The sequence below is a fragment of the Neovison vison genome, chromosome 5, assembly GCF_020171115.1.
Source record: "Neovison vison isolate M4711 chromosome 5, ASM_NN_V1, whole genome shotgun sequence".
NCBI lineage: Eukaryota > Metazoa > Chordata > Mammalia > Carnivora > Mustelidae > Neogale > Neogale vison.
The window spans coordinates 27,216,655-27,242,415 of NC_058095.1; the positions used below are offsets into that span (position 1 = coordinate 27,216,655).

Consider the following 25,761-nt stretch of genomic DNA (forward strand, 5'->3'; position numbering starts at 1 on the left):
GTACAACACAGTAATATTCAGTAAATGTTCCCTTTTCTTAAACCCTTTACCCATAGAGTGATACTTTTTTTTAAACAACCTATGACCTTAGTTCAGATCATGGTTCGGCACTGACTGGCTACGTGACCTTAAGTAGTTTACTGAATTTCTTTGTCTCAATCTCTGGCAGGGAGGGGAAAAGGGAGGGGAAATTACACCTAGAGTGAGTGTTATGAGGAATTAAGAAAACCTAACAGATAGGTAGTATCTAGCATGAAAGAGGCACACTAAGTAAATATAAGATCATTTCTCTTGAATGTAATGGACTATACAAATGTGTAATACAAATAATGCAGGTAATTAGTGATGAAATTGGATCAGAGTGGGTACTGCAGGCTAGAGACAGAAGAGGTTCATCATGTTGTAATTTTAAAAGACATAGCAAATTTAAGCCATCAAAAGAAATGAAATCTTGTCATTTGGGATGACGTGGAGGAACTAGAGGGTATTATGCTGAGCGAAATAAGTCAATCAGAGAAAGACAGTTATCATGATCTCCCTGTTATGAGGAATTTGAGAGGCAACAGTGGGGAATTTGGGAGGTAGGGAGGGAAAAAATGAAACAAGATGGGATCGGGAGGGAGACAAACCATAAGAGACTCTTAATCTCACAAAACAAACTGAGGGTTTCGGAGTTGAGGGGGAGGTAGGGAGAGGGTGGTTGGATTATAGGGAGGGTATGTGCTATGGTGAGTGCTGTAAAGTGTTTAAACCTGGCGATTCACAGACCTGTACCCCTGGGGCTAATAATACATTGTATGTCAATTAAAAATTAAAAAATAGAAGACATAGCAAATTTATTATAGCAGAGGGAGCTTTTTCATGCTGTGACCTTACAGAAGGTATTTCTCTATGCTTCTATTTTTGTCTTTTTATAAGATGAAAATAATACAGAATATATCCTTGGATTATAATGATGCTAACTTGAAGGTGTGACATCATTAGAAATTGCCACAACCCAAAAATGATGCCTTCCACTAGAAATTATTCTTGTTCTAAAAGTACTTCTAATAGGCATTGTTACCCAAGCTCCACCTGAAAAGTTAATGTCTTTTCTAGGAGTGGAGATCCCTGTCACAATCAAAGGAAAACCTAGATGCCTAAAGGGACGGTAATCCATTTATAATATGTCCCTTTGTTTGTCACTTGAAATATAATCAGCAGAGCAGCAACCCAGGTCTTGTTGAGTATCAGTGGTGAGTGGTTTCTTGGCTAAAGAAGTTTAATTTGCAAGGCAAATACTAAGCACTAAATATTAACATTTCAGAATTGTATTGTTCAGAGTGTTTATGAACTCAAGTCAGCTGATCAAATCCCGGACATCACATATTGCATGGAACACTGGGTGTGGTGTGTAAACAATGAACTTGGAACACTGAAAAGAAATAAAATAATATAAAATGAAAAAAAAAAATCCTGGACATCAACCTTCAAATTTTTGGAGCAATATTAGATGTGCTCTGAAACTTCTGGCCTGAATTAGCAGCTGATTTCTAGTGTTTCCCAAGCTTGAGGAAAACGAAGAGGTAAAAAACAACACTTTTCCCTAGCCATTGCTCATTTGCCCTCCTTCTTTCTTCCAGATATTCCGAGTAGTATGCATTTGTTTGGGTAATCCACCAGAGACATTCACCTGGGAGTATCGAGACAAGGATAAAAATTATCAGAAGATTGGCCCCATAACACCATTGGAGTTTTACAGGGAACATGTCAAGCCGCTCTTCAATATGGAAAATAAGGTTGGAGACTGGCACTGGGAGCCACTGGCTCTTTACTTTCAAATATGTGTTGACTACAGGGAAGTGTCTAAGAGTTAACATGATGAGTTAACATTCTTGAGTTAACATGGATGGTCATCAACCTGGACAGTAAACAAACTTTTTTCTCCTTTCCTCGGAGATATTTTATGTACCTAATGATGGAGTTGGTCGTCTGAGGATCTCTCACCTTTCCCCAGTGCTACTCTTCAGAGACTTCTAACCAGCAGTCAGTTTAATTCCCACACACTCCCCTGATTGGGGCCCAGAATTGATCTCAGGTGCAAAACAATAAAAGATTAGGTGTTTCTCACTGTGAGTTCAGAGCATCTCTGTATCATGGGCCTCACTGGAAACTTTCACATGGAAAGGAGCACCCTCCCCTCCTAGTTTTTCCTACTCTCTTTAGGTCTTCTCCACCAATCTAGCAAGATGACCGGAGCCTCTAACTTCCTTGGCATTTTGACCCTCTTAGAAGCAAGTGGCTTTGTTTTAGGAATGAAGTCTCAGTGTGGCTGCTGTCTTGCCAGGAGTTGAGCCTGTCTTGTAACTTGAGAACAGAAGTCTTATAGTGATGGGATATCCATCTTGACTTACTCAGTGCATACAATTCGTGAGAATTGGTTTTGGAGCAGTTCTTGCCAGTAGGAAAAACTAGTAGACGCAGCTCCCAAAGGGTGTTCCTTGCACTAACTAGATATGCAAGAATCTCTCTTCACATGACTTTGCCACCTTTTGTTTCTTTGTTATTTAGCAAGGTACTTGTAATGTTTTTTTCTTGCAGACAAAGGTGATAAATTTGATGCCATATATGAATTTAGAGGAGAGGTGAACCTTGTTTGACCTTCCTGGTTTTATGTTCTAATCAACATGTTACTAATCTCAATAGATTTGTTTAGTGAATGACCCTCGGCCGCAGCACAAGTACAACAGAGTTTACACAGTGGACTACTTAAGCAATATGGTTGGCGGGAGAAAAACTCTATATAACAACCAGCCCATTGACTTCTTGAAAAAGATGGTTGCTGCCTCCATCAAAGATGGAGAGGTTGGTATTGTTTCTGTGTCTTCCCCATTGGGGTTAAAAACCTCTTCTTCACTTGTTTGGTGTAATAGGAAGACGAGATTTATGTTGACTTTTTTTCTTCTTCCTTCCTCTATTTCTAGGCTGTGTGGTTTGGCTGTGATGTTGGAAAACACTTCAGTGGCAAGCTAGGCCTCAGTGACATGAATGTGTGAGTACAAGAAATGTAAAATAGAAAATATCTGTGGGCTATTGTTGGAGTGCACTCCTGGTTTGAAATGACTCAGTTGAGGTTTGCCTGAAGATTAAGGATGGCCTGAGGGTGGGTCTCTCTCTTTCCATCTTGTAGAGTTTGAGGGCTCATTGCGTAAACTCTGTATAACATATATGTTCTAACCTGGGAGATCAAGATCATACTTCATATTTAAGTTGAAATTGTTGCATGTTCCTAAAAAGCCATCCTATGTGAGAAAAGCACTTTTATTTTTTTAAAGATTTTATTTATTTATTTGACAGAGAGAGATCACAAGCAGGCAGAGAGGCAGGCAGAGAGAGAGAGAGGAGGAAGCAGGCTCCCTGCTGAGCTGAGCAGAGAGCCCGATGCGGGACTCGATCCCAGGACCCTGAGATCATGACCTGAGCCGAAGGCAGCGGTTCAACCCACTGAGCCACCCAGGCGCCCAGAAAAGCACTTTTAAAAAAGAATTGATTATTGTGTAAATCTGCTCAGTACATTTGAGATGTACTGAAAGGTTTTCCACACTTCTTGTTTACTGTTTCATCTTTCTTAACTACTACCCTTACTTTGATGCCTTATGTATTTTGTCTTTATGACTACTAGGAGTAATTTGCATGCATGCTTTAAAGCATGTCTCCTGATTGTTTATGGCAGTGAGGTTCATTTGCTAACCAAATCATACAAATTTCCTTGACTATTAAAATAAACCCCTTTACAGTTTCTTATTATTAGCTATAAGAAGTTGAGTAAGTAAGTAGTTAAGAACAGAGAAATCTAAAACAAAGAATTCATGGTATTTTTTTAACTTTGACAATATTCTCCAATATTTCTGAATTATTTATTTAAATATCACCATCAGTAATGGTCTAAGTGAGTTCAGAAACTGGGTGGTTCAGTTCGAAAGAGACTTTTTTTTCCTTGGGAGAGAGGGATAGGGAGGGGCAGAGGGAGATTGAGAATCTTACGCAGGCTCCACACTGAGTGCCAGCCCGATGCAGGGCTCCATATCATGGGGCTCCCTCTCATAATCCTGAGATCATGACCTCAGCCAAAATCAAGAGTCGATGCTTAACCAGCTGAAGCACCTAGGTGCCCCAAAAGAGACCATTTTTTAAAGAGATTACTCCAAAATATTTTTTTTAAGGTTTTCTTGCCAAAATGACCAATACAAACTCATCTTGTCCGCCTTTGAGATGGGGAATTTGTTTAATACTTCATATTTTCCTCAGTACTCTTGTAGCACATAGAGAATGGAATCCCAACAAGAGACCAAATTCTGCATGTGTTCCATATTCTCAGAAGAGCTACAGCCCATATTTATTTGGAGCTATGGATCTCCTTAAGTTTCTTTTATGTCCCTTTTACAACCAGAAGCCAGTTTCCCCCCTTGATTGTACTGTCTTTATTCTGTACTACCATTCTTTTTACAGCTATGATCATGAGTTAGTGTTCGGTGTCTCCTTGAAGAACATGAATAAAGCTGAGAGGTTGACTTTTGGTGAGTCACTTATGACCCATGCCATGACCTTCACTGCTGTCTCAGAGAAGGTATGACCCTCAGCCTGCTTACTGCACTGTTTGCACAGGTAGACCTCCGTTCTCCTGTAGACTGTTATCTAAAAGAGCTTCATTTGTGCGATTTCTGTTAAAAGTTAGCTTCCAAGCAAGACATTGGCACTCCTATCACTTGGGGTTTGGCTGCATGCTCGGAGATAATAAAAATGGGAACTTTGGGTGAGGAACAGAATTTGGGTCAAAAGGGAGTAAGGAAGTAACAGCTTTTCTGTGACTTTGGAAGTTCTTGATGTGAAGAGAGGTCAGCGAGAGAACGTTGGGGAGAAGATAACTTCTATGTGTAAGGAATTAGAATATGCCCTGAAAGCGTTCTTATCTTGGTGTCTTGTGTTTTCAGGTTTACCTTTTTTTCATTTGTCATTCAGATTCTTCTTCAGTAAAATGTCAGTAACAATAATCAGTGGACTCCTTGCCTGTGGCTGGATTTATACAGAGATGTTCAGGAAATTGGATGTTAGGTGTTTAGAATTTCCTATGAAATACTCTGAGTAGTAGCATCACTATTTCTAGAACCTGGTGTTGGAAACAATAACTAAAATTTTACCTTTCACAAATAGGCTTCCCTGTTTCTAGGCTGTAGAGTATATATTTCACTCCTGTGCTCAGGGATCATAAGAAGAAAAGACTTAGAACTACTTTAGTTCTTTACCACCACACAAAAAAATGTTCTTTTTCTAGCCTAATTGCTAGAAAGAAAGTTATAGAGTAACAACCTTGCCATTAGAAGCTAAGTGTTAGAAGGAACTTTTCATAAAATACTATTTAAAAAAAACCAAAATACTAAAGTAAACAAAATACTAAAATACTTAGAGTAAAATACTAAGTGGTTTAAATTTTATATTTTTATATTTATTTATATTGTATGTTTGGACCTGCTGTATTGGATTTGTAACAAAAACTCCTTAAATTAAAGTTAAACTTTTAAGTTATTTAGTAAATTATTAAAAAAAAACAAAAATAAATGAAAACCTGTAATTTCCAGGAGAGGTTCAGTTTTTTTTTAATCCTTTTCCATCTCTGTTATATTCCTAATTTTCAGAAATAAAAATCATATACACTGTGTCATTTTCTCTGGAACTTCTGTTCTTGGGTATGGCTTATTAACATGCCTTTTTTCCTCAGGGAAATGGAGCTACGTTATATGCTACTAGTATAAAGCAGAATTTATATGATCATAACTGGAATTCTGTATTGAAATCTCTCTCTTCCCTCAGTTTGGGTTTTGGACCACCATACTAATTTGCACTGCATTTGAATGATTATGCAAAGATAAATGCTAGTAGCTCTATTCTGGGATATCCTTTCTTAGTTGCTGATTTCTTGGAATCCCTATGATGGAGGTCCAGGTATTATTTCTTATTTGTAAATGACACAGAGAAGAGCTGTCTAGGTCATGCAGGAATTCATTGGCCAAGGAGAGGAAACATTTGCAGACTCATTATAGAAAATGACCTTAGGTGGCATAGATTCTAACGGTGATATTTAAAAGGAAAGTAAAAATATACTATGATGGGGGGAGCAGAAACCCATAACAGACATCTGATAGGCTAGCTCCGAAATGTATAGTTTAATTATGGGGTTTTGAAGGTACCTGGGGCCAAGATTAAGAGGTAGTACAGATAAGGGTGTTTGAAACTTGTTGACTTGATTGTTGGCTTTTTCTGAGACTGAAAATTACTGAGATCTAAGAAAACTGCCAAGGGAAGAGTCAGATCCCATGTAGATGAGACTCATGCACTTATATGCAAGTGGGAGTTGACAGATGAAATCATGACGAGCCGGCTGTCTTCTAAAGATTTGAGTTGTTTTGACATCAGTGAATGCCCTGGGTAAACGTAAAAGAAAAAAGTCTTCCCAGATGGAGCCTTCCTCTTGTTCTGCTCTGTTCCCATAGTAAAGGTTATAAATGAAGGTTATCATTAAGTGTCATTGTCGCTTTAAAGAGACTATAATTGAGTATATTTTATTAATGAAGATAAAGGAGGGAGAACAAGAGCTGTCTGGATTTTGTTATAGGAAAATACTCTTTTTACTTTGGCTTTGCCATTCCGTCTCTTTTTATTAAATTCAGTATTTGTGTTACCGAATCAGTAAAAGCGCACATTGAAGCGTATCATTACTTGGTTCCACTAAATAGAAAATTAGGCAGTATGATGAGAATGTGTTTGTTTTCTTTTTAAAACTCTGACCGGGTCTTAGAGTCATTTCTAAAGTGAATACAGTGGGAAGCCTTTACAGAGAATGCTGACTGATAAAAGCAAGGGTCCCTGGCTTCAGATGGTATTCACCACTCTTAGTAACTTAATATTTCATATTGTCAGCCAAGTAGCAATTTAGTATGCTTATTTTTGGTTTAAAATATAATGTAAAGGAGAGAACAGTATTTGTCATTTTGTTAGGTATATTGTACTTTTATTCCCAAGAAAGTTGAACCTCACTTCTACTAGAGTATCCCTTTGGTTATAGTAGAGTATGTATATGTTCCTGATCATGTACATCATGGCTCTTTAGAGAAGGCTGTTTTTTCTGAGTAGCTGCAGAAGAGCTAAAATTCCATGACACGTTGGCAGGAGGGATCTGTTTCAGACTATACACTGTTATCTATTCTTTTGCAGGATGATCAGGATGGCACATTTGTGAAATGGAGAGTGGAGAATTCATGGGGTGAAGATCATGGCCACAAAGGTGAGCTTAGTCTGGTAATGCTAACTCAGGGTGCCTGGCGTCTGTGCTACTCTCTGCCTCCTAAGAGATACAGGTAAAAAGCTGCCCTAGTATGGAGCATTTTTCAGTAATTAGTTCATTAGCTAGACTGTCCTACAGAAAATCTGAGGATCTAGTTTTACTCCGTGATCCCTGTGACCAGTGTGTTTTGCCTGAACCCACAGTTGATTCTGAGACCAGTGTGTGCGGGCCTTCATTCCACACCATGCTGACCCCGTAGACCTCTCTGCACCAGGACCACTTGACCAATGAGCAGGTTGAGTTCCCTTTGCCGGGACACTTGCTGTATAGCATTTGGTGTGTTTTCATCTACCTTACCAACTCTAGAAAGTTAGAACCTTCTCAGTGGGAGAATGGGATTGGCAAGAAGCTTTAGCCATTTAGAAGTTGTGAAGTCCAAAGTGCAGAGGAATGCTCTGGTTACTGTTTAAAACTGTTGTGTTCTGACAAATCAAAACCCAGGCAGAAGACATAAGGAAATTATAGTAATTGAGCTAAAAGCTAACAGGTATTCTATGAGTTATAGCATTCTATGAGATATATATATATATATATATATATATGCAAAATGAAGAAAATAAAAATATAAAGTAATCCTGTCATCCAGAGATCACCACCGATTAACAGTTTAGGGTATATTCTTGTAAATTTTTTTTAAAGATTTTATTTGAGATGGTGAGAGAGAGCACATGCAAGCATGCATAGGACCGCGGTGGGGGACAGAGAGGGAACCGGGCTCCCCACTGAGTAGGGAACCCAACATGGAACTTCATCTCAGGACCCTGGGATTGTGACCTGACCTGAAGGCAGATGTTTAACCAACTGAGCCACCCACACGCCTATATTCTTGCAAAATTTGAGACCATACTTTCTAAAGACAGCTTTTCATAGTAGATAAAATCCTTTTAAGGTGTGATTTAAGATTTTATTTATTTGAGAGAGAGTGAAGGAGCAGGGGGAGGGGCAGAGGGAAAAGCAGGCTCCCGGCTGAATGGGGAACCTGATATAGGCCTGGATACCAGGATTCTGGGATCATGACCTGAGCCGAAGGCAGATGTTTAACTGATTGAGCCATCCAGGTGCCCCTAAGGCTTTTTTATTTCTTAATATTTAGGGTTTCAAACCCAAAGTGGCAACTACCACAAAGTATTAGGCGAGAGAGCATGTATGTGCATGTGTGTGGGTGGTATTTTGTAGCAGCTCTTTACCAGAGTCCGCATTCTGAACATTTAGCCAATGGATTCTGGCTAGGAAAAATGTAGTAACCACAGCTTGCTAGACTAGCTAGAAGACTGACGAGGTGCAGGTAGGGAATCCAGTGAGAGATAACCCAAACATTTGGAATCCAACTTCAGCACACATCCCCCCAACCAAGAATCAGCCAGAAATTTCCTTACTAAATAAGAAAAAGAAAATAGAGATCTTAGCAACTTTTTGCCTGTTCCGTCTTTAGATAGTGATTTCCCAACCGTGTTTGTCAGAGACGAGGATTTCCAAGGGTAAGAGGTAGGGAGCAGGTGCGCACGTTTGGAAGTGAGCAATTATAAATGATGTCATTTATATTTGAAGACTGCTGTCTTCGAAGAGTCTATTAACCTGAGTTTTGAACTTGACTTGAGTATGCTGTGATTCAGCAGCACAGCCTGAAACCTGGAAGCCATTTAATTCGTTGTTCTAAATCTTTTCCATCTTGCCATGATGTGATCCTTGGTGGATTTTCACTCACCATGCCTGGGATCTGCCATGAAACTTGGCAGCTCAGTGTCTCTGTGTAAACAAATACAAGCGCTGTTCATCCTCAGTTGGGTGGGCCCCTTCCGTGAGTTCTGTGATTGTTCTGTGGTTATGGGCTGCTTGTTAAATTAACTATTATGAATTATAGGGCAGTATATTTTTAAACTGGTGAGTCCTTATATGATGAATTTTATTTTAAGACAAATACACACTGGGATTAGGTGAATTAGAGACCTTAACAAACCTTGCAGAAAGATTAAGATAACTCATGATTTAGCTAATGCTGCAAATTGGTAGTAGTTAAGAAATGAATGCAAAGGAATAACTTGTCTTGAATTGGAAGGATTTGATATTTGTAACATTTCAAAACATAAGAGATTGCTTCAGATGAACCTCTGTAGCATCTGTTTCATTTTTGGTCTAATTTGGTCCCTGTAACTGGGTTTGTTATGGGAAAGGTTAGTGTTGAAGAAGAGGACTACATTTACGGTTTAGATGAGCCTGGATCTGTTGACTTGCTTCTGTGATATTTTTCCATCTGTAACTGTCACTTGGTTCGTTGATGAGTAGTGTGGTTTTTGTTGTTTTTGTTGACCTGTCCACAAGCAGTGTTGTGGCTTGACCAGGCCTTGTGGTTTTTATTCTGGAATTTCTTTTTCTATTTTTTATTCCGGAAATTTTGAAAAAAATAAAGATTTATTGCTTACAGAACCTCGAAATTACACAGCTCACCGGGGGCCACACCTCAAGGTTGCAGGTAGACAGCGTGCATGTGCAGCGGGTTCTCCTTTAAAGGGGGTTGAGGGTGGAAGACGAAGGTCTCGCAGTCTCACTCTTTATTGGTGAATTTAAAAAATAAGAGCAGAAGCTTAAAGCTTGGGAAGAGAAGGTGTAAGTGGCCTAAATGGTCAGTTATCGAATGGACTAAGATCTCTTAAAACAAAGGAGCCTCATTGGGGGAGGTGGCCTGGCTCTTTATCTAGTCTAGTGCGGGCAGTGTGTTTATTTGAGATAGGCATCTTTTGTAGTGAGGCCTTAGCAATCAAAGCTCAAGTCAGGCACTTGCATTAAAAAAAGAAAGAAAAACAATTCTCAGGGTTTACACAACGTGGTGATATCCATTTAAGAGAGAATAAACACAGTTAAGTCTGGTAAATGCTCTGTTTTGAGTAATGTGAGTTATTGTCTTTATTACTTTGAACCTAAATATTTATTCTTTTTTTTTTTTTTTTTTTTTTTAGATTTATTTATTTGAGAGAGAGAGAATAAGTGAGCTCAAGAGAGTGGGGAGGGAGGCCAGAGGGAGAGGGAGAGAAAATCCTGAGCAAACTCCGCACCAAGCGCAGAGCTGACTGACTTGGGGCTCAATTCCCTAGGTCACTACCCCAGCTAAAACCAAGAGTCAGAAGCTTAACCAACTGCGCCACCAAGGCGCACCCCTAAATACCTACTCTTAAAGAGGATTCTGGGCCACTGTGTTATTTTTTTCCCATTCAGCCTTACCTCTTCACTACTACTTAGTGATTTTGCTGATTTACTAATTCTGTTATGTTGAGAGCTGAGGTCTTGATTCCTGTGATCTCCCTATAATCCTTCTTGGTGAAATCTTTAGCTATCTAGTTAAGGTTAAACTAACTTTTTTGTTGTTCTTAAATAACTTAGCAAAGCATTTCAGTAGAGAACTAAAAGATAGGAGCTGAGTGGGGGTAGAGAATAGTTCATTCAAAGCCAAAATAAATTATTTTCATGTATTTCTTAGTAATATATGGGGGAGGGGCAAATGGAGAGGGAGGGAGAATCTTTTTTTTTTTTTTTAAAGATTTTATTTATTTATTTGACAGACAGAGATCACAAGCAGACAGAGAGGCAGGCAGAGAGAGAGGAAGGGAAGCAGGCTCCCTGCCGAGCAGAGAGCCCGATGCAGGGCTGGATACCAGGACCCTGGAATCATGACCTGAGCTGAAAGCAGAGGCCACTGAGCCACCCGGGTGCCCCGGAAGAGAGAATCTTAAGCATGTTCCGCCTTTAGCACGGAGTCTGACATGGGGCTTGGGTCTGGATCTGACGACCCTGAGATCGTGACCTGAGCCAAAATCAAGAGTTGGATGCTTAACTGACTGAGCCAGGCAGGCGCCCCTTAGCAATGTTTCTTTTTACTTAACAGGAAGTAAGAAAAGAAAATATGATCTAACTTAATTAGCACACCTGGCCTGACCTTAGGAGAGTATGTGTAGTATGTAATTGTGCTGATGCTATATATTCACCCCAGCGAGTCCCTCTTGTCTGTCAGCCTGGTGGGCACTGGCCAGCATGTGTGAGGCAGAACTTGCTCTCAGGAGAGGAAACAATCTTAAACAGCACTGCTGAGATTTTGTTTCTATAGATAACATTGTTAACAGTCTGTTACTATTCTCTTTGAGATTTCTGCCTGTTAAGATGGATGGTTTCTGAAAAAGCAGTGTTGATGATACAAGCTAGATGCAAACACAGCAGAGATACTTAGGCATGCTGCCCTTGCCCTCTGCCCAGTCCTGGCTTTGATCTTCCCCATTGGTCATGGTCATGGCCTTTCTTACACAGAGATGACTAAGTAAATCGAATAACCTGTTTACCAAAATGGACAAAAGTACCTTCTGACCCCGAGAGACATAAAAGGAGAAATCAATTCTTGTCTTACTTGGGCCCATTGGGTTACTTCCTCTTGTTGAACTGCAGTGTTCTTAGTCAGCTGGACTGAAAATTGGATACATATCTAACACGCTGTATTAGCATCATGGCTTTCTTTTTTCACTTGCTTCTTAAAGCATTTTGTACATGTATGGATCATATCAGAAATGGAGGGATGCCTGGTTAGCTGAGTCAGTAGAACTCTGACTCTTGATCTCAGGGTTGTGAGTTCAAGCCCCCACAGGAGATGTACAGATTACTTTAAAAAAATAAAAATAAAAATCTTTTTTAAAAAAGTGGATTTCACATCGGATGGGGGAACAGACTTTGGGACTTGTTACATTGTCTTTCATTTTAAAAAGTTGGTAGGCTTATTAGAGTAAAATCGTTTATAAAAACATCTAAGAATTTAAAGTAGAGGAAATAACCTTTAGTGCTTCACTCGTAGTCAGAAATTCACCTGAAAAGAGTATATTCTTTAAACCAAGATAACCTGCAAGTCATTTAGCTAATAGGTGATTGAGCCAGAATTATAATTCAGACAGTTTAACATGAGAGCCTGTTTTCTTAGCCGTGAAACTCTGCTTTCTCACAGCTTCTCTGTTCTAGTAGCATCCACTCCACTCATGGAAATAATGGATCGATTCATGATCTTTGGTGATCAGAAACTAGTGGTGGAGGGAACATATAAAACTATAAAGAATCTGGAGACATCATAAATGTCCCATGCCAGCAGAAGGGGCTCGTGGAGCACCATTTATGCTGGGAATCTGAAGGAGGAGGGAGGGATGGGGTACCTAGTGAAGGTTTATGTTCAAATATAGCACATTGTGAGTGGGGCAAGTAAAAAACTCTAAGCACCTATTATTTCCCAGAGTTCTTGTGTCTATGCTGCTTTATAATATGTTGGCCTTTTTCCCCCCCTTAATTTTTTATCATGGATAGTTTCAAGCATGTATAAAGTAAACAGAATAGTAGTAAGAAACTCCCATGTACCCATCACCCAACTTCAGTAGCTATCAAATTCTGGCATGGATATAACAAAGTGTTTCTGAGAGTCAGTAAATTGAATTCTTGGATATTCTTCCTAATGAACCAGTCTTATTATGGAACTTAACTTCTTCATGATTGGTTCACTTAATCTGAGATGAATTCTTATTTTAAAGTCTGAAACAGCAGAACTGTGAACATGTAACAAAGTTTTTCATGTTCATTAAGCCCAGTTTCTTAATATACTAAATAATACAACCTTAAAGTAAGGGTAGGGAGAATAGTATTTTCTTATTCTGCAGTGGTCACTGAAAGAAAAAAAAATTTAAGATTTTTTTTTTTAATGATCTCTACACCCAACATGAGGCTTGAACTTACACCCCAAGATCAAGAGTTGTTTGCTGTACCAACTGAGCCAGCCAGGTGCCCCAGAAAACATCATTTCTTTGAAAAATTTTGTCTCCTAGTTTTTATTTTGAACACAGATTAGTTTTTCATTTTTTATATTGCTCTTGTGCCTTTCAGATACATTAACATTTAAAATTGTTTTTAACCCACATTCTTCATCTTTTCTCACAAATGGCCTCTCTGTTCCTGATTTAATTTTAGTGAAATTTCCAGACTTCCTCCTTAAAAGAAAGTATCTTGAGGGGCGCCTGGGTGCCTCAGTGGGTTAAAGCCTCTGCCTTTGGCTCAGGTCATGATCCCAGGGTCCTGGGATTGAGCCCTGCATCGGGCTCTCTGCTCAGCGGGGAGCCTGCTTCCTCCTCTCTCTCTCTACCTGCCTCTCTGCCTACTTGTGATCTCTCTCTGTCAAATAAATAAATAAAATCTTAAAAAAAAAAAAAAAAAGAGTATCTTGATTTCCATCAAAGAGACTTTGGCATATTGGAAATTAATCTGGAAGGAAATTTATGTGGCTGATTCAGATTATATCTGGAGTTCTACTGCTTCCTGAAAATTAGCCTTACCAGCCAAACTATTGCGTATGATTTCAGATATCTAGGCAAAAAAGTCATCATATCCTTCATCTAATGTTGTATTGTGGAACCAGGAGAGACAGTTACTACTTTCTTGATTATAGATCCTGGGCCACAGTTTAACTCTGTATAATTTCTGTTTCTTTGCAACATGGATAATTTGTTTCCTTATGGGGTCCTATAGTTTGTATATAGCTGTCAAATGAAATAATGTGTGAAAGCATTTTTCAGACTATATGCTGCTACAGAACTCTGAAGAGTTCAATGAGTATTCCATATTTCTGTCAGGGGTGCTCAGTATATATAATTCATATCATCTTTATAAGAATTCAAAATTTGCTGATACATTTGCATTTATTTTTCCTCACGGCATCGAGTAGAGTAACTCAGGATATGAGCATGGGTGATTATACCCATGTTGAATGTGAAAAAACTGAAACTTCAGGCACACTCCCCAAGCCCATTGCGGGGCTTGATCCCAGGACACATGAGATCATGACCAGAGCCAAGACCAAGAGTGGGACACTTAACCAACTGAGCCATCCAGACTCTCTGACAGAGGCAGTGTCCCTAAAAATGTATGTTACCTCTAAAAGATAACATAGCATTTGCAGATCTGTTTGAGATTCCATTTTGTATATCAAGCACAATTAATGTAAATTACAGGCAATACTGAGCTGAATGTACTGAAATAAGAGAAAATTGTATGAGCTAAAAGCAGAGGTCTCCAACTTTCTAGAAAGGGGCAAGATACAAATATGTGATGTCACCTTGGAGTTTTCATGTCTCTACCAGCTTGGGAAAAGTGCTGCTGTTATCAAATCCCAAGTATCCGAGGTCCTTCAGAGGGACTTCCCATCGTCTGTCTTTATTAACCAAAGAGCCTGCATGACTGGGGCTAAACAGCAGTGCCTGGGAGCGGGACAGAGCAAGCATGCACTCTAAGGCTGACTGCTGCTCCCTTATCAAAGCGTGTGGCTGGGAAAGGGCTACCGTTTGTGAGGGGGGGGACAAGGTCCTTCAGAGGGACTTCCCGTCGTCTGTCTTTATTAACCAAAGAGCCTGCATGACTGGGGCTAAACAGCAGTGCCTGGGAGCGGGACAGAGCAAGCATGCACTCTAAGGCTGACTGCTGCTCCCTTATCAAAGCGTGTGGCTGGGAAAGGGCTACCGTTTGTGAGGGGGGGGACAAACTATGGCACAGTAGCTCCTTTGACCGTAACCAGACCTCAGTCTTGGGGACAAATTCCTCACATTCCCATAGGGTTTTGTGCATGTGTTTGCTTTCTCCTGTGGAGAGGACCTGCTGTTTTCACCTGATTGTCTCCAACATGTTCCTGCATTGGTTTGAGAGGGATAAAGGGGAAGCACAGGCTCTGGAGCCTCACCGCCTGGGCCCTGGCAGACCCATCTGTTGGCTCTACGACCTTGGTCATGGTATTTAATCTGCAAAAGCCGTACGTTTCCGATCTATAAAACGGGTCATAATTGTACCTCCCTCGTATGGTTGTTGTGAGAACCGTGCCAGGCATGTAAGGAGTGCTCAAAAACATCAGCTGTCGTCGTGACCTTTGTTAATGTTACCTGTGGACAAACGAAGACAGAACAAGAAGTCCCCCTCAAATGTTGTCTTCTAGAGTGGAGCTGTTTAACTTGCCCACAGCTCCAGTTTCAGATCTTGAAGAATTCAGGACCGTAGTGTGACCATTGCGCTACATGACCCGTTTACCGGATGGATGGCTCGTCATGTGGCCTTAGTTTCATGAGAGAGAGCAGCGGAAGTGACTAAATCTAGTGCTGAGGAAAAACCATTAGCAATAGCATCACCTCGCATTTATTGATGGGATGCAGGGAACCGTGCACAGACCATGGTAGAATGAGTGTCGGACCCTCCAAGGAATTCATACGTATTCACCAGGGGCACGGGAAGGGGACTTGAAGAGGGCTGTGATGGGACAGAAGTGGCATTCGTGGTGTGCTCCTCAGACTGTAAGATATAGGGTAAGTAGACCCAGAAAGGGAAAAGAAGAGATGATTTCTCCAAGAAGGCAGATGACAGAGAAAGAGGAAGAACTGGAGAGGACCCCCACAGTGGGGAGACAATTGGAAGGCACCGAAGCTTTTGTGGGGGAGGGGTTAGAGAGAAGTCAGGGAGAACTTGGTGGTGCATAGTGTGAGTGGAGCAGTCAGAAAATGAGTCAAGGGAAAAGGCTTTGGGCAGGTTTTAGAAAGGGAATGAAAGCCCAGCTGTCCTGTTCTACCATATCAGCACTAGTACTAATCCCTTCCAGTACTAGGTGCGGTGAGGAGACAGGAAGATTGAAGCTGGGGCACTTGAGATTGTAAATCTTGCTCCATATATAGTGTTTGTAATTAATTATAAGGACAAATAAGTAAAACATAAACACCAGAATAAGTGCAAAATAATGTAGGGGATAAATTGCAAGGTAGATGTGTGATTGGAACTGTGAAGGCTCCTTCGTGAGTCTTCAAGAGGGAATGGAGTTTTTAGGAAAGGTCGTGACTGTTCTGGAAAGGAAGTGGGAAGCCAGCCAGAGAAAGAGTAGCTGAAAAGAGCGTAGTGCCCGGCATGTGGGGCATGCTTCAGGTGGGTCTGAGGAAGGAGGCCAGGACATAGTGTGAGCTTTTGAGGAGATCGAAGAGCAAGTTTTGCCTGAAAGAGGAGTAGTGGCCATTCTGGGGTCAGAGAGAAGTCACTGAGTTTCAGTGGGAAAATAGACCCTTGGGTGACATCTGAGTCTTTCCTCCCCTGTCCGTTGTTAGAGATCTGGCAGGATTGTGTGTGTTCTCAGGCTCCTCCGGATCGTGCTTACTGGTCCAGGGAAAGGAGAAATCTGACTGGTTGGTTCATTGCCTTCTCTCCTCAGCCCGGAGGCAAACAGGCTTCTTCTGGACTCCAGCAGAGGATGCTTCCTCAGAAGTGTATGCTTCTGCTCATTGAACATGGTTGTGACTTGATGGTTTAAAAAAAAAAAAAAAAAAATACAACCAACCCATAACCAAAACAACTTTGTTTCCCTACTATATTTTTCCCTCTAAGTTCTCTAGCTTTTGTTTCGGAAAAAAAGCCTCTGGTGGTATTAAGCTATAAGAGGATCTCTTCTCTTACTAGCAAAATGTTTGGGAGCATGAATGTGCCCCACCATACAGCCAGACTTTTGTGTTTACTCTGGAGGAAAAAGAAAGCCTCTTCTTAGATCACTGTCCAATGTCTGTCTCATAAATGGTGCATTTGGTTCCCTTTCTTTTTTTTTTTTTTAACTCCCAGCCCACCCTGTTCTCTGTCTTCTAAATATGTGCACCTCACACACATGACATCTCTTTGATTTAAATACAAAATATCTTATAAGCAGCACCCGGACACATGACATGGGATGTGTGAGCAGGTGAGTTGGCGCCAAACAGGTGTCCGAACTAGATGACGGGCTATGACCTGCTGCCTCGGCCGTAAGTGCCAAGTCTCCCGGCGTCCTAGAGGAGGGGGCTGAGCCCCATGGAAAAGGCTGAATTTGAAGACCTGGTTTTGAATTTGAAGACCTGGGTTTGAATACAGGCTATATGACTTCAGACAATTCACACCAACCCTTCCTGCCTTGCAGTGTTGCAGGATTAAAATCAAAATGAGGACAGTGGATATGAGATTGCATTGTGAAATGAAGCACCCTATAGATTTATGTGTGTGCTTTTGTTTTGCTTTGCTTTCTAGAGTATAATTCTTCTAATAAATCGTAAAATCACAGTGTTCCAAAATCAAATTACAAAAAAGCATCTAAGAAGCATCTTGTTTCCCTGTCGGTCTCTCTCCACTCCCCTCTTTCCGGTTGCCATTCCTGTTAGTTTCTTTTTCCGGTTATCAGTGTGGTTTAGTGCATCAAAGGTAACACACCATGTTAGCCTGCTCTACCTCTTGCTCTCATTTCACTGAACAGCGTGTCTTGGAGGCATTTCAAATCAGTATGTTTCCGTATCAGGACAGCGTCATTATTTTCCATTGTCTGGATGTATCATAGTTTATTCAGCCAGTTTCCTTACTAATGGAACTTGGGGTATTTCCCGTCTTCTGCTATTACAAACAAGGTTGCAGTGAGTTAATATATGCGTGATGCTTCGAGCAGTGCCTAACATGGTAAGTGCCAAATGAGTATTAGTTATTGTGCATAAATACTTACTATGTTCCTGCAAGTATTGTTAAGTCTGTGGGACAAAGTCTCAGAAGTGGCATTAGGGAAAGGGGTAAACGCATTTGAAATTTTTATAGACACTGCCAAATTTCATTTCCTAGCGATTGTGTCATTTTCCACATTTGCTATATATTCTCTAGAAATGTAAGGTATTGGAGTACCTGGCTGGTTCAGTTAGTTAAGCATTTGCCTGTGGCTCAGGTCATGATTCCAGGGTCTTGGGATCGAGCCCTGAGTTGGTGGGCTCCCTGCTCGCGGGGAGTCTGCTTTTTCCTCTCCCTCTGCCTGCTGCTCCCCCTACTTGTGCATATGCATTCTTTCTCTGTCAAATAAATAAAAATGAAATCTTAAAAAAAAATTAAATAGATAATTAAGGATAGGTACAAAGATTCAGTTGCAAAGATATTCGTAGCAATGTTGTTTCTAAGAATGAAAAAACAAGCCAGACTTCGTCAGTAGGGGACTGATTAAATTCATTTTGGCTTGCTTATCCAAATTCCGCACTTAAAAATTATGATGTAGAATAGTTGTATTGTTTAAATTAATATGAAAAGAGATGAAGTGGAAAATCTGCAGCCTGTGTGGTACTTTGTAATAAAAGTGATTATGTGTGTCTCATTTTTTTTTAAAATGTGTAGAGTCTATACCTAGGAACTTTATAAAGGTCGGATGTAAAATCTGAATAGAGTGTATCTCTAGATGGTGGGATTGCAGGCATGTCTTAAATTTATATTTCATGGGGCGCCTGGGTGGCTCAGTGGGTTAAAGCCTCTGCCTTTGGCTCAGGTCAGGATCCCAGGGTCCTGGGATCGAGCCCCGCATCGGGCTCTCTGCTCAGCAGGGAGCCTGCTTCCCCCACCCCCCGCCCTCTCTCTGCCTGCCTCTCTGCCTACTTGTGATCTCTATCTGATAAATAAATAAAATCTTTAAAAAAAAATTTTATATTTCTCTCCTGCTCCTCATCTACCTCTTCCTCTTTCTTCTCATTTTCTACCTTTTCATCTTCTTCCTCTTCCCATGTTTCCAAAATCTGTTATAAGTGTTTATTATTTGAGTAGTCTTTAGAATTAGGAGCCAAAACCCAGTATAAGAATTCTGAAGTTTTGGGCACCTGGGTGGCTCAGTCGGTTGAGTGTCTGTCTTCGGCTCAGGTTGTGATCCCAGGGTGCTGGGATCGAGTCCCACATCAGGCTCCCTGCTCAGCAGAGAGCCTGCTTCTCTCTCGGCCTCTGCTGCTCTCTCTGCTTATGCTCTCTCTCTCTGTCAATAAATAAATAAAATCTTTTAAAAAAAATTCTGAAGTTTTGAGGAGAAAATCACCTACCCTGTTGAATAAAGTTATCATTTTGTTATTTCTTGTAAGGTTTTTTTCACCTACGTATCTGGATTCGTAACATCGTTATAATTATATAAGATATATTGTCTGTATGCTCTTCACTTTTATCGCTTAAATGTTTTCCATGTTGCTGCATGGTCTTTGCAACTTCATTTTTTTTTTTTTTGAAGGTTTTATTGATTTATTCGACAGACAGAGATCACAAGTAGGCAAAGAAGCAGGCAAAGAGAGAGAGGGAAGCAGGCTTCCTGCCGAGCAGAGAGCCCAATGCGGGGCTCGATCCCAGGACCCTGGGATCACGACCCGAGCTGAAGTCAGAGGCTTAACCCACTGAGCCACCCAGGCACCCCTGCAACTTCATTTTAAATGACTGGCTAATGTCCCCTGAAGTAGTTTCTCAGTGTTTATTAGGAGGTTGGAAATACGAGACTAATAATGCCCGTGAGGTGTTTGCTTTCCTTTCTTGGAAGCTTTCTTCAGCCTTGAGTTATCACCATCAGGTGAGAGATCGGCAGTGACGTCATGAGGCCCCGAGAATCCAGCCTCCTTAGATCCATGCTGCCAGGCACACCCATCAGAGCAGAACAGAAACTCGATTTTGTCGCACCTTTTTCAAAAAATAGCCCCTCCAAGACACCCCGCATTAACCACAGATAATTTGTTAGTGAGGTAAAATACCTCATAGAAGGCAGAGAGCAAAAAACAGAAAACATCTAACTCATAAATGATAACATGTTTACTACCTTAATCAAGTCTGAAAGGTTGGGAAATGTTAGATCTCTGGTAGAATTTCAGAAAACTGTTACTTTCAGGTAAAGATCTTCTTCCCCTTAAACTAACCTGTTCAGTACTATTCTGTTTCTGAGTGAATTTGACCTAATCAATCTAGAATTGTATCAACAGACACCGTTTTTCCCTTTACCGACCAACACTACACTTTCTCTTAACCAATACAGAAACACTGGCAGTTTTTTTTTGAGGACTGTTCACGTATTTTGTTTCTTTCTCATTGCCTGTAAACAATTTACAGCTTAAGCAAAATGTGATTTCTCCATAGTTCCTAAAACTGACTTTCTGTTTCCTTAAATATAACCTTGGGCTCCTTGTTGCAGATTTTTCTTCTTCTGGGGAACCCCTGTTTCTGGTGGCCAGAGTGCTTAAGGACTGGAGTGCTTAAGGACTGGAAATGCACAATGGCCATTTTTAACCACCTGAAAATATAAAACATAAACCTGCCTGAATGGGTACTTTGCTGCTCCTGCACATGGCACTCACTCGGTTCTCAGACATACTGATCCTAATCTCCAGCTCCCGAGACACGAAAGATGCAACAGTTACAGCAACCCCGAGTTCATTATCTGCTCAGGGTGCAATTACCTGGCCGCCACCTAGACTGTGAGGTTTTTGTGGGCCTCCAAAGAACTCATATCCTGAGTCAAGGCAGGTCCTCTGGGTAGGGACACTGAGAGGGCGGATCGCAGTTGATAGGAGTTTTAATTTGTGAGGACTTAATCTGATCTGCTTTTGGAACAAGATAGTGTACATGTACTTATTGTCCATTTTCTCTGTGCATTCTTTGAAGACTCATTTGATTGTGTGATGATAGTATTGTCGTAAGGACACAGAACTTTATTACACGAATCTGCCTCTGTCCTTCACCTGCCTCACTGTCCAGAGCCATTCTAGGGATTTATTTAGCCTGGGAAGGGGAAGGATGACTAATGTCTCAAGTTGTGTGGTGTTTAGTAGTCCAGTTTCCTGCCCACTGAAAGCCCCTCTTGGGGAAGGCAGATAATGAATTTCTCAGGAAGCAGTGACTTGGGATGCAGCAAGAGATGGTACTGGTTGGCCCTTCCGCTGCCCGAGCGGATAGTTGGTGTCTGTTGATAGGACTCTCTGTCCGTTGAGAGAATTTAGTGGCACTCGTGTAGGTGATAGTGTGGGCCAGGTTTTCGACAGACACAAGCAAAGTCGGGGGCTTGGGGGTACTGAATCCAGGCAGGAACTGGAAGCAGCCCTGGTTACAGCGTCCATTGGGTCTGTGGTCCCCTTGCCTGTACCTCTGGTTGAGAAGAGGAGTGCTGGATCAGGAGGCGGGTGTCACTGGACAGAGATGCATTCCTTCAGCCTACTTGGAGGGAGCCCTTGAGCACTTCTGCACCGCGTTTCCTTGTGACGATAGACATCCTGTGCCACATCAGGGGGAGCTGTCCTTGGCTTCTGTCAGAGGTGAAGAGGAGAACTGGGCACAGGAGACCTCACCGAAACAGTTGTGTTTTCATGTTAAATAATGTCCTCTGTGACACCATTTAGCTTACACAATTAGACTTGCCATCATGTTGCATTTTAAGGACTTAAATCAGGCTGGCCTTTAGGGCAGCGGTTGTCAAAGTGTGCTCTCAGGACCCCCGCGGCTCCCTGGGACCCTCTTAGGGAGTTTGCAAGGTCTTCCTTTCAACAACAAATCTGTATGAGGCCAGGTTTTCCTTCTTCTCCTTCAGCCAGAACAACAGATTGCAACAGATTGCAGACAGAGCAGATACAAGAATTCATTTGTCTTCTGTGAAACCAGACATTAAAGTGTAAAACAAAGCCATTTTTCTAACTAAGGTTTATTTTGTTTTGGAGAATTTAATGGTTTTTTTTCCTTAAAATGTATTATTTCTATTCATGTTTTTAAAAAAATTCTTATGAATTAGTATTTTAAACTTTGTTTTCATTTCTAATATGGTGAACACCAGTAGGTGTTCCCACATAAACAACTTTCTGGCATCCTCACTTATTTTAAGAATATAGTGGGGCCTGGACATTGGAGAACTGCTCCCCTAAAGGACTGCCATGGGAGAAACACCTACAACTTCTTCCTTTTTCTTGGTCCCAAGTAGTGAGAAATGATACAGCACAGAAAGCGATTTGCACAAACACTTTGAGGGAAAAAAGGCTCAAGTGTCTAGTATAGACCAGGTGCCGGATATGGTTAAGATGGGCGTGATGATGACGGTGATGAAGACTGCTAATTCCTCTGAGTCCTTGGGTGTGTAAGTGTGCACAGCAGCCCTGTGTAAGTTCACATTTCTGTGCTCTGGGCTCTCTCCTTGACCAATTCGTATTTTAAATACGCACTTCAGTTGCTCACTTTAATTTTACTCTTTATATTATCAGTGGCCAAGTGAAGCATTTTTTCCCCTCTTTAGGTTTGTTGGAAGGATGTTCCTGAAGGGGAATTTATTTTGTCCTAGTGGAGCCTGAAATAGAGGTTAATCGTCCTAATGGGAAAAGGCAGGCTTCTAAGATGGGTGGATGATGGCTGACACCATGTTTTCTCTGGGCTGAGCTCTCAGCCTAGGGCATTCATACGGTCCTACCCAGTGGAGAGGTCTGTAAACTGTAGGGCCTCGCTGAGGAAAAGAGATCAAGAAGCTGTCTTAGTCTCCCATTTCTGCCTGATCTTCACCACAGATTTTCCACTAGGGAGCAAAGACCGTGTTATCATTTGACTTACACAGGATCACCAGCAAATAAGCAGCTACCTGGGAATGAAGACACGGGCCCCATCAGGTTCCCCCTAGCAGCTTAGCTGCTCACAGGAATTTACAGGGGAGAGGAAGGTAGGAGAAGAGCCTGTGATGCTGAGAAGGTGGGCAGGGTAAGGATGAAACTAGGGTGCTTGCCCTTCTGATCCTAGAGGTCAGCCCCCTTGGTGCTGGCTCTATGAACAAGAAGGCTTTCCTCCTGTCTTCTAGGGTCACATGCTCCTCTTCAGCCCAGACAGCCCAGGCAATGAAACAGCACAGGATCTGCGAACAGTCTTAGGTCTGAGGCCCAGGTCGGAGCCTCCCCTGTGCGACCGGGCCTGTCACCTAATTACTCTGAGCCCCAGTTTTCTGATAGATGAAATTATAGCCATGCCTGTCACGTCTGCATCACAGAATGGTTAGTAAGACTTAGAGTAAGTGAGGTTTTAGACGGGAAAGCTGAAAAACGTGTGCAGGTATAAGTTTTGTAAAAAGCTTCTTTAGCGTGCTAGTGGGGCTTCTGCCCTTTGCCCCTTGCCCTCTGGTTCATGAGCCTTCTGTTCTTTCCTCCAGGTTACCTGTGCATGACAGATGAGTGGTTCTCTGAGTATGTCTACGAAGTAGTGGTGGACAAGAAGCATGTTCCCGAAGAGGTGCTAGCCGTGCTAGAGCAGGAACCCATCGTCCTGCCGGCCTGGGACCCCATGGGGGCTTTGGCCGACTGACGCTGCCTCTAGCTGTTTCCTCCTCCTCCGGGACCTGAAGTAGCTGCAACGGACAGATCCAAGGACTGAAGCCAAAGTTACATGGGTTCCCACAGGACACAGTCAGACTCTTGGATTTCTCCTCCAGGAACCTCTTCGGAGAAGTGTGCTTTATGATGAGACAAAATATTCTTGAAAGGAAGGATCAGGTCACACTCTGTACTCTCCTCATCCCCAACAGCTCAGGATCTCTTAGCATTTTAATTAGCTGTCATTGTTTGTCCTAACTCTGTCAAAAGGTCTGGCTTAGTGTCTTTTCAGAAGACAGGAGAGGATGAGCAATTGATGGAGAGAAAATGGACCTGATGCTCCTTGTTTCTAGGGTAGAGTTGGGGGAGGGTTATCTTGAGATTTGAGCTTTCAAACTGCATGCTGCCTGACAGCATCACTGTCCTTCCTAGATGGCAGTCACTGAATCCCGTTTTTGTCAAGGTAGTTTTATGTGCCTCTGATAGCCCAGGAATGGGAGGTTGATCGAGTCTGACATGATTCCTTCCTGTTCGGAACTGTGGGGAAGCACAGGTCTCCTTGAGTGGAGGCTTAGAGAAAGAGGAGTGTGAGAACAACCAAAACTTTATCATGATCTGAATTATAACCCTTAGGGGGCGCTCTAGCCCAACGGTTTAACTGCGGCCTCTGGAATCTGGAGTCGGGTGGGCAGGAAAAGGCGATGCCATTCTTTCTGACAACTAGATGGTGCTGAGAAGCTTTTGAATAAAACACTTTGCTAAATGAGAGTAAATGGCTTATTTGATGTAGCTAGGAGTTTATTTAGCAACAAAAGAAAGCAACCAGGTGACTCCTATTCCTCAAAATGGAGAAACCGTAAGATTGCTCAGGGCTTCCCTGCTTCACTTTCTGTGTGGTCTCGATGGTCCTTCCCAGCCAGTGCTGACCCTCACTGGCTTCTGCAGAGGATGTCCAGGGACCGCATCTAGGAGAGCTTGTGTCCCTGCCACTTAACCGTTTTTTCATCCAGATCTTAGAAGAGTAAGAAAGGAAGCTTTGCTGGGTTCAGCCTTGTAAGTGGCTGGAGAGTATGTTTTACTGAGACTGGGTCTCCCTTTCACTAAAAGCAAATAAATATAGCCTCCTAATCAATATTTCCATCAGTGCCTGAGCCCCCTACCTTTCTGGCTTTCCTAGAATCTTCTCAGTCCTAGCAGGGCTGTCTGTCATAGCACTTTCCAAGATAACATTAGATAAAGGATCAAGCTTTAATCGAAGTGTCACTATTATTGTAAACCCTTTCTGTTTCAAGCAAGTTAAATAAACCCATTTCTAGGCATATCATGGCAAAATGCTAGAACAGATCTTTAAGGCATCCAGGAACACAGATCATTCCCTCCAAAGAAAAGACCATTAGGTTGACAACTGTCTTCTCATTGGCAACTCTGTAAGCAAGAGGACAGTGAAACATATCTTCAAGGTGCTAGGAGAAGTTAACTGTGAGCCTAGAAGTTTATACTCAATGAATTGTCTTTCAGAGGTGAAATAAAGTACACTTGCAGTCAAACAGAAGGGAGGTGATCCAGTATGGAAGATAGGAAACGTGCATCATCATGTACATGCATCATCTAAACAGAAGGTGCCTGTAGGTAAGTCTAACAGGGTTCAAAGAAAGATGAGACCAAAATCCATGAAAAGAGATGATGATAATTAGGGAGGTGGTTGGACTAAACATATCCTTTGTCATTCAGGAAGAAGAGAAGTATATTGATTGACTTTAGACTTTGGTATGTTAATGATACATCCAAAATTTTCTAGATGACCTACTAAAAAATAAGCAGGGTATTTTTGTCCATGTGCAGTGGCAGTATCGTAGCCAATGAGGTTTATCCGAGGCGCGATTATTGCTAATTGAAAAGACAAGATGTGAGAGGAAAAAAAAGTAAAACAAATAGAGTATCCAAAATAAGACAGAGATAAATCTAAATGTGTCATTAAGTACAATATATAAATGTTCCTGAAAAAAGGTAAATTGTCAAACTGGAGGGTTTTGGGGGGTGTTTAAAGATTTTTTTTTATTTGAGAGCATGAACAGGGGGAGCGGCAGAAAGAGAGAGGGAGAAGCAGACTGCTGAGGAGGGAGCCCGACCCTGCCAGAGTTTGATCCTAGGACCTTGGGATCATGACCTGAGCCGAAGGCAGATACCTCACAGACTGAATCACCCAGGAGACCCTCAAACTGGAGTTTGAAAAGAAACTCAGCCATA

The 25,761-nt window shown here is 41.6% G+C and overlaps 1 protein-coding gene and 1 pseudogene across 1 annotated transcript in view; both read left to right on the forward strand.

Annotated features, from left to right (window-relative positions):
- The window catches only part of BLMH (bleomycin hydrolase), a 47,367-nt gene extending 23,085 nt beyond the window's left edge, over positions 1-24,282 (forward strand). The window contains exons 7-12 of the mRNA XM_044248226.1: positions 1,623-1,778; positions 2,686-2,844; positions 2,964-3,031; positions 4,489-4,606; positions 7,249-7,318; positions 23,355-24,282. Of these exons, the coding sequence (XP_044104161.1) occupies positions 1,623-1,778; positions 2,686-2,844; positions 2,964-3,031; positions 4,489-4,606; positions 7,249-7,318; positions 23,355-23,506 (723 nt within the window). The 3' untranslated portion in view covers positions 23,507-24,282. The remainder of the gene's footprint in view (positions 1-1,622; positions 1,779-2,685; positions 2,845-2,963; positions 3,032-4,488; positions 4,607-7,248; positions 7,319-23,354) is intronic.
- Positions 24,283-25,344: 1,062 nt separating this feature from the next.
- On the forward strand, positions 25,345-25,423 carry LOC122907997 (annotated as a pseudogene).
- The last annotated feature ends 338 nt before the right edge of the window (positions 25,424-25,761 follow it).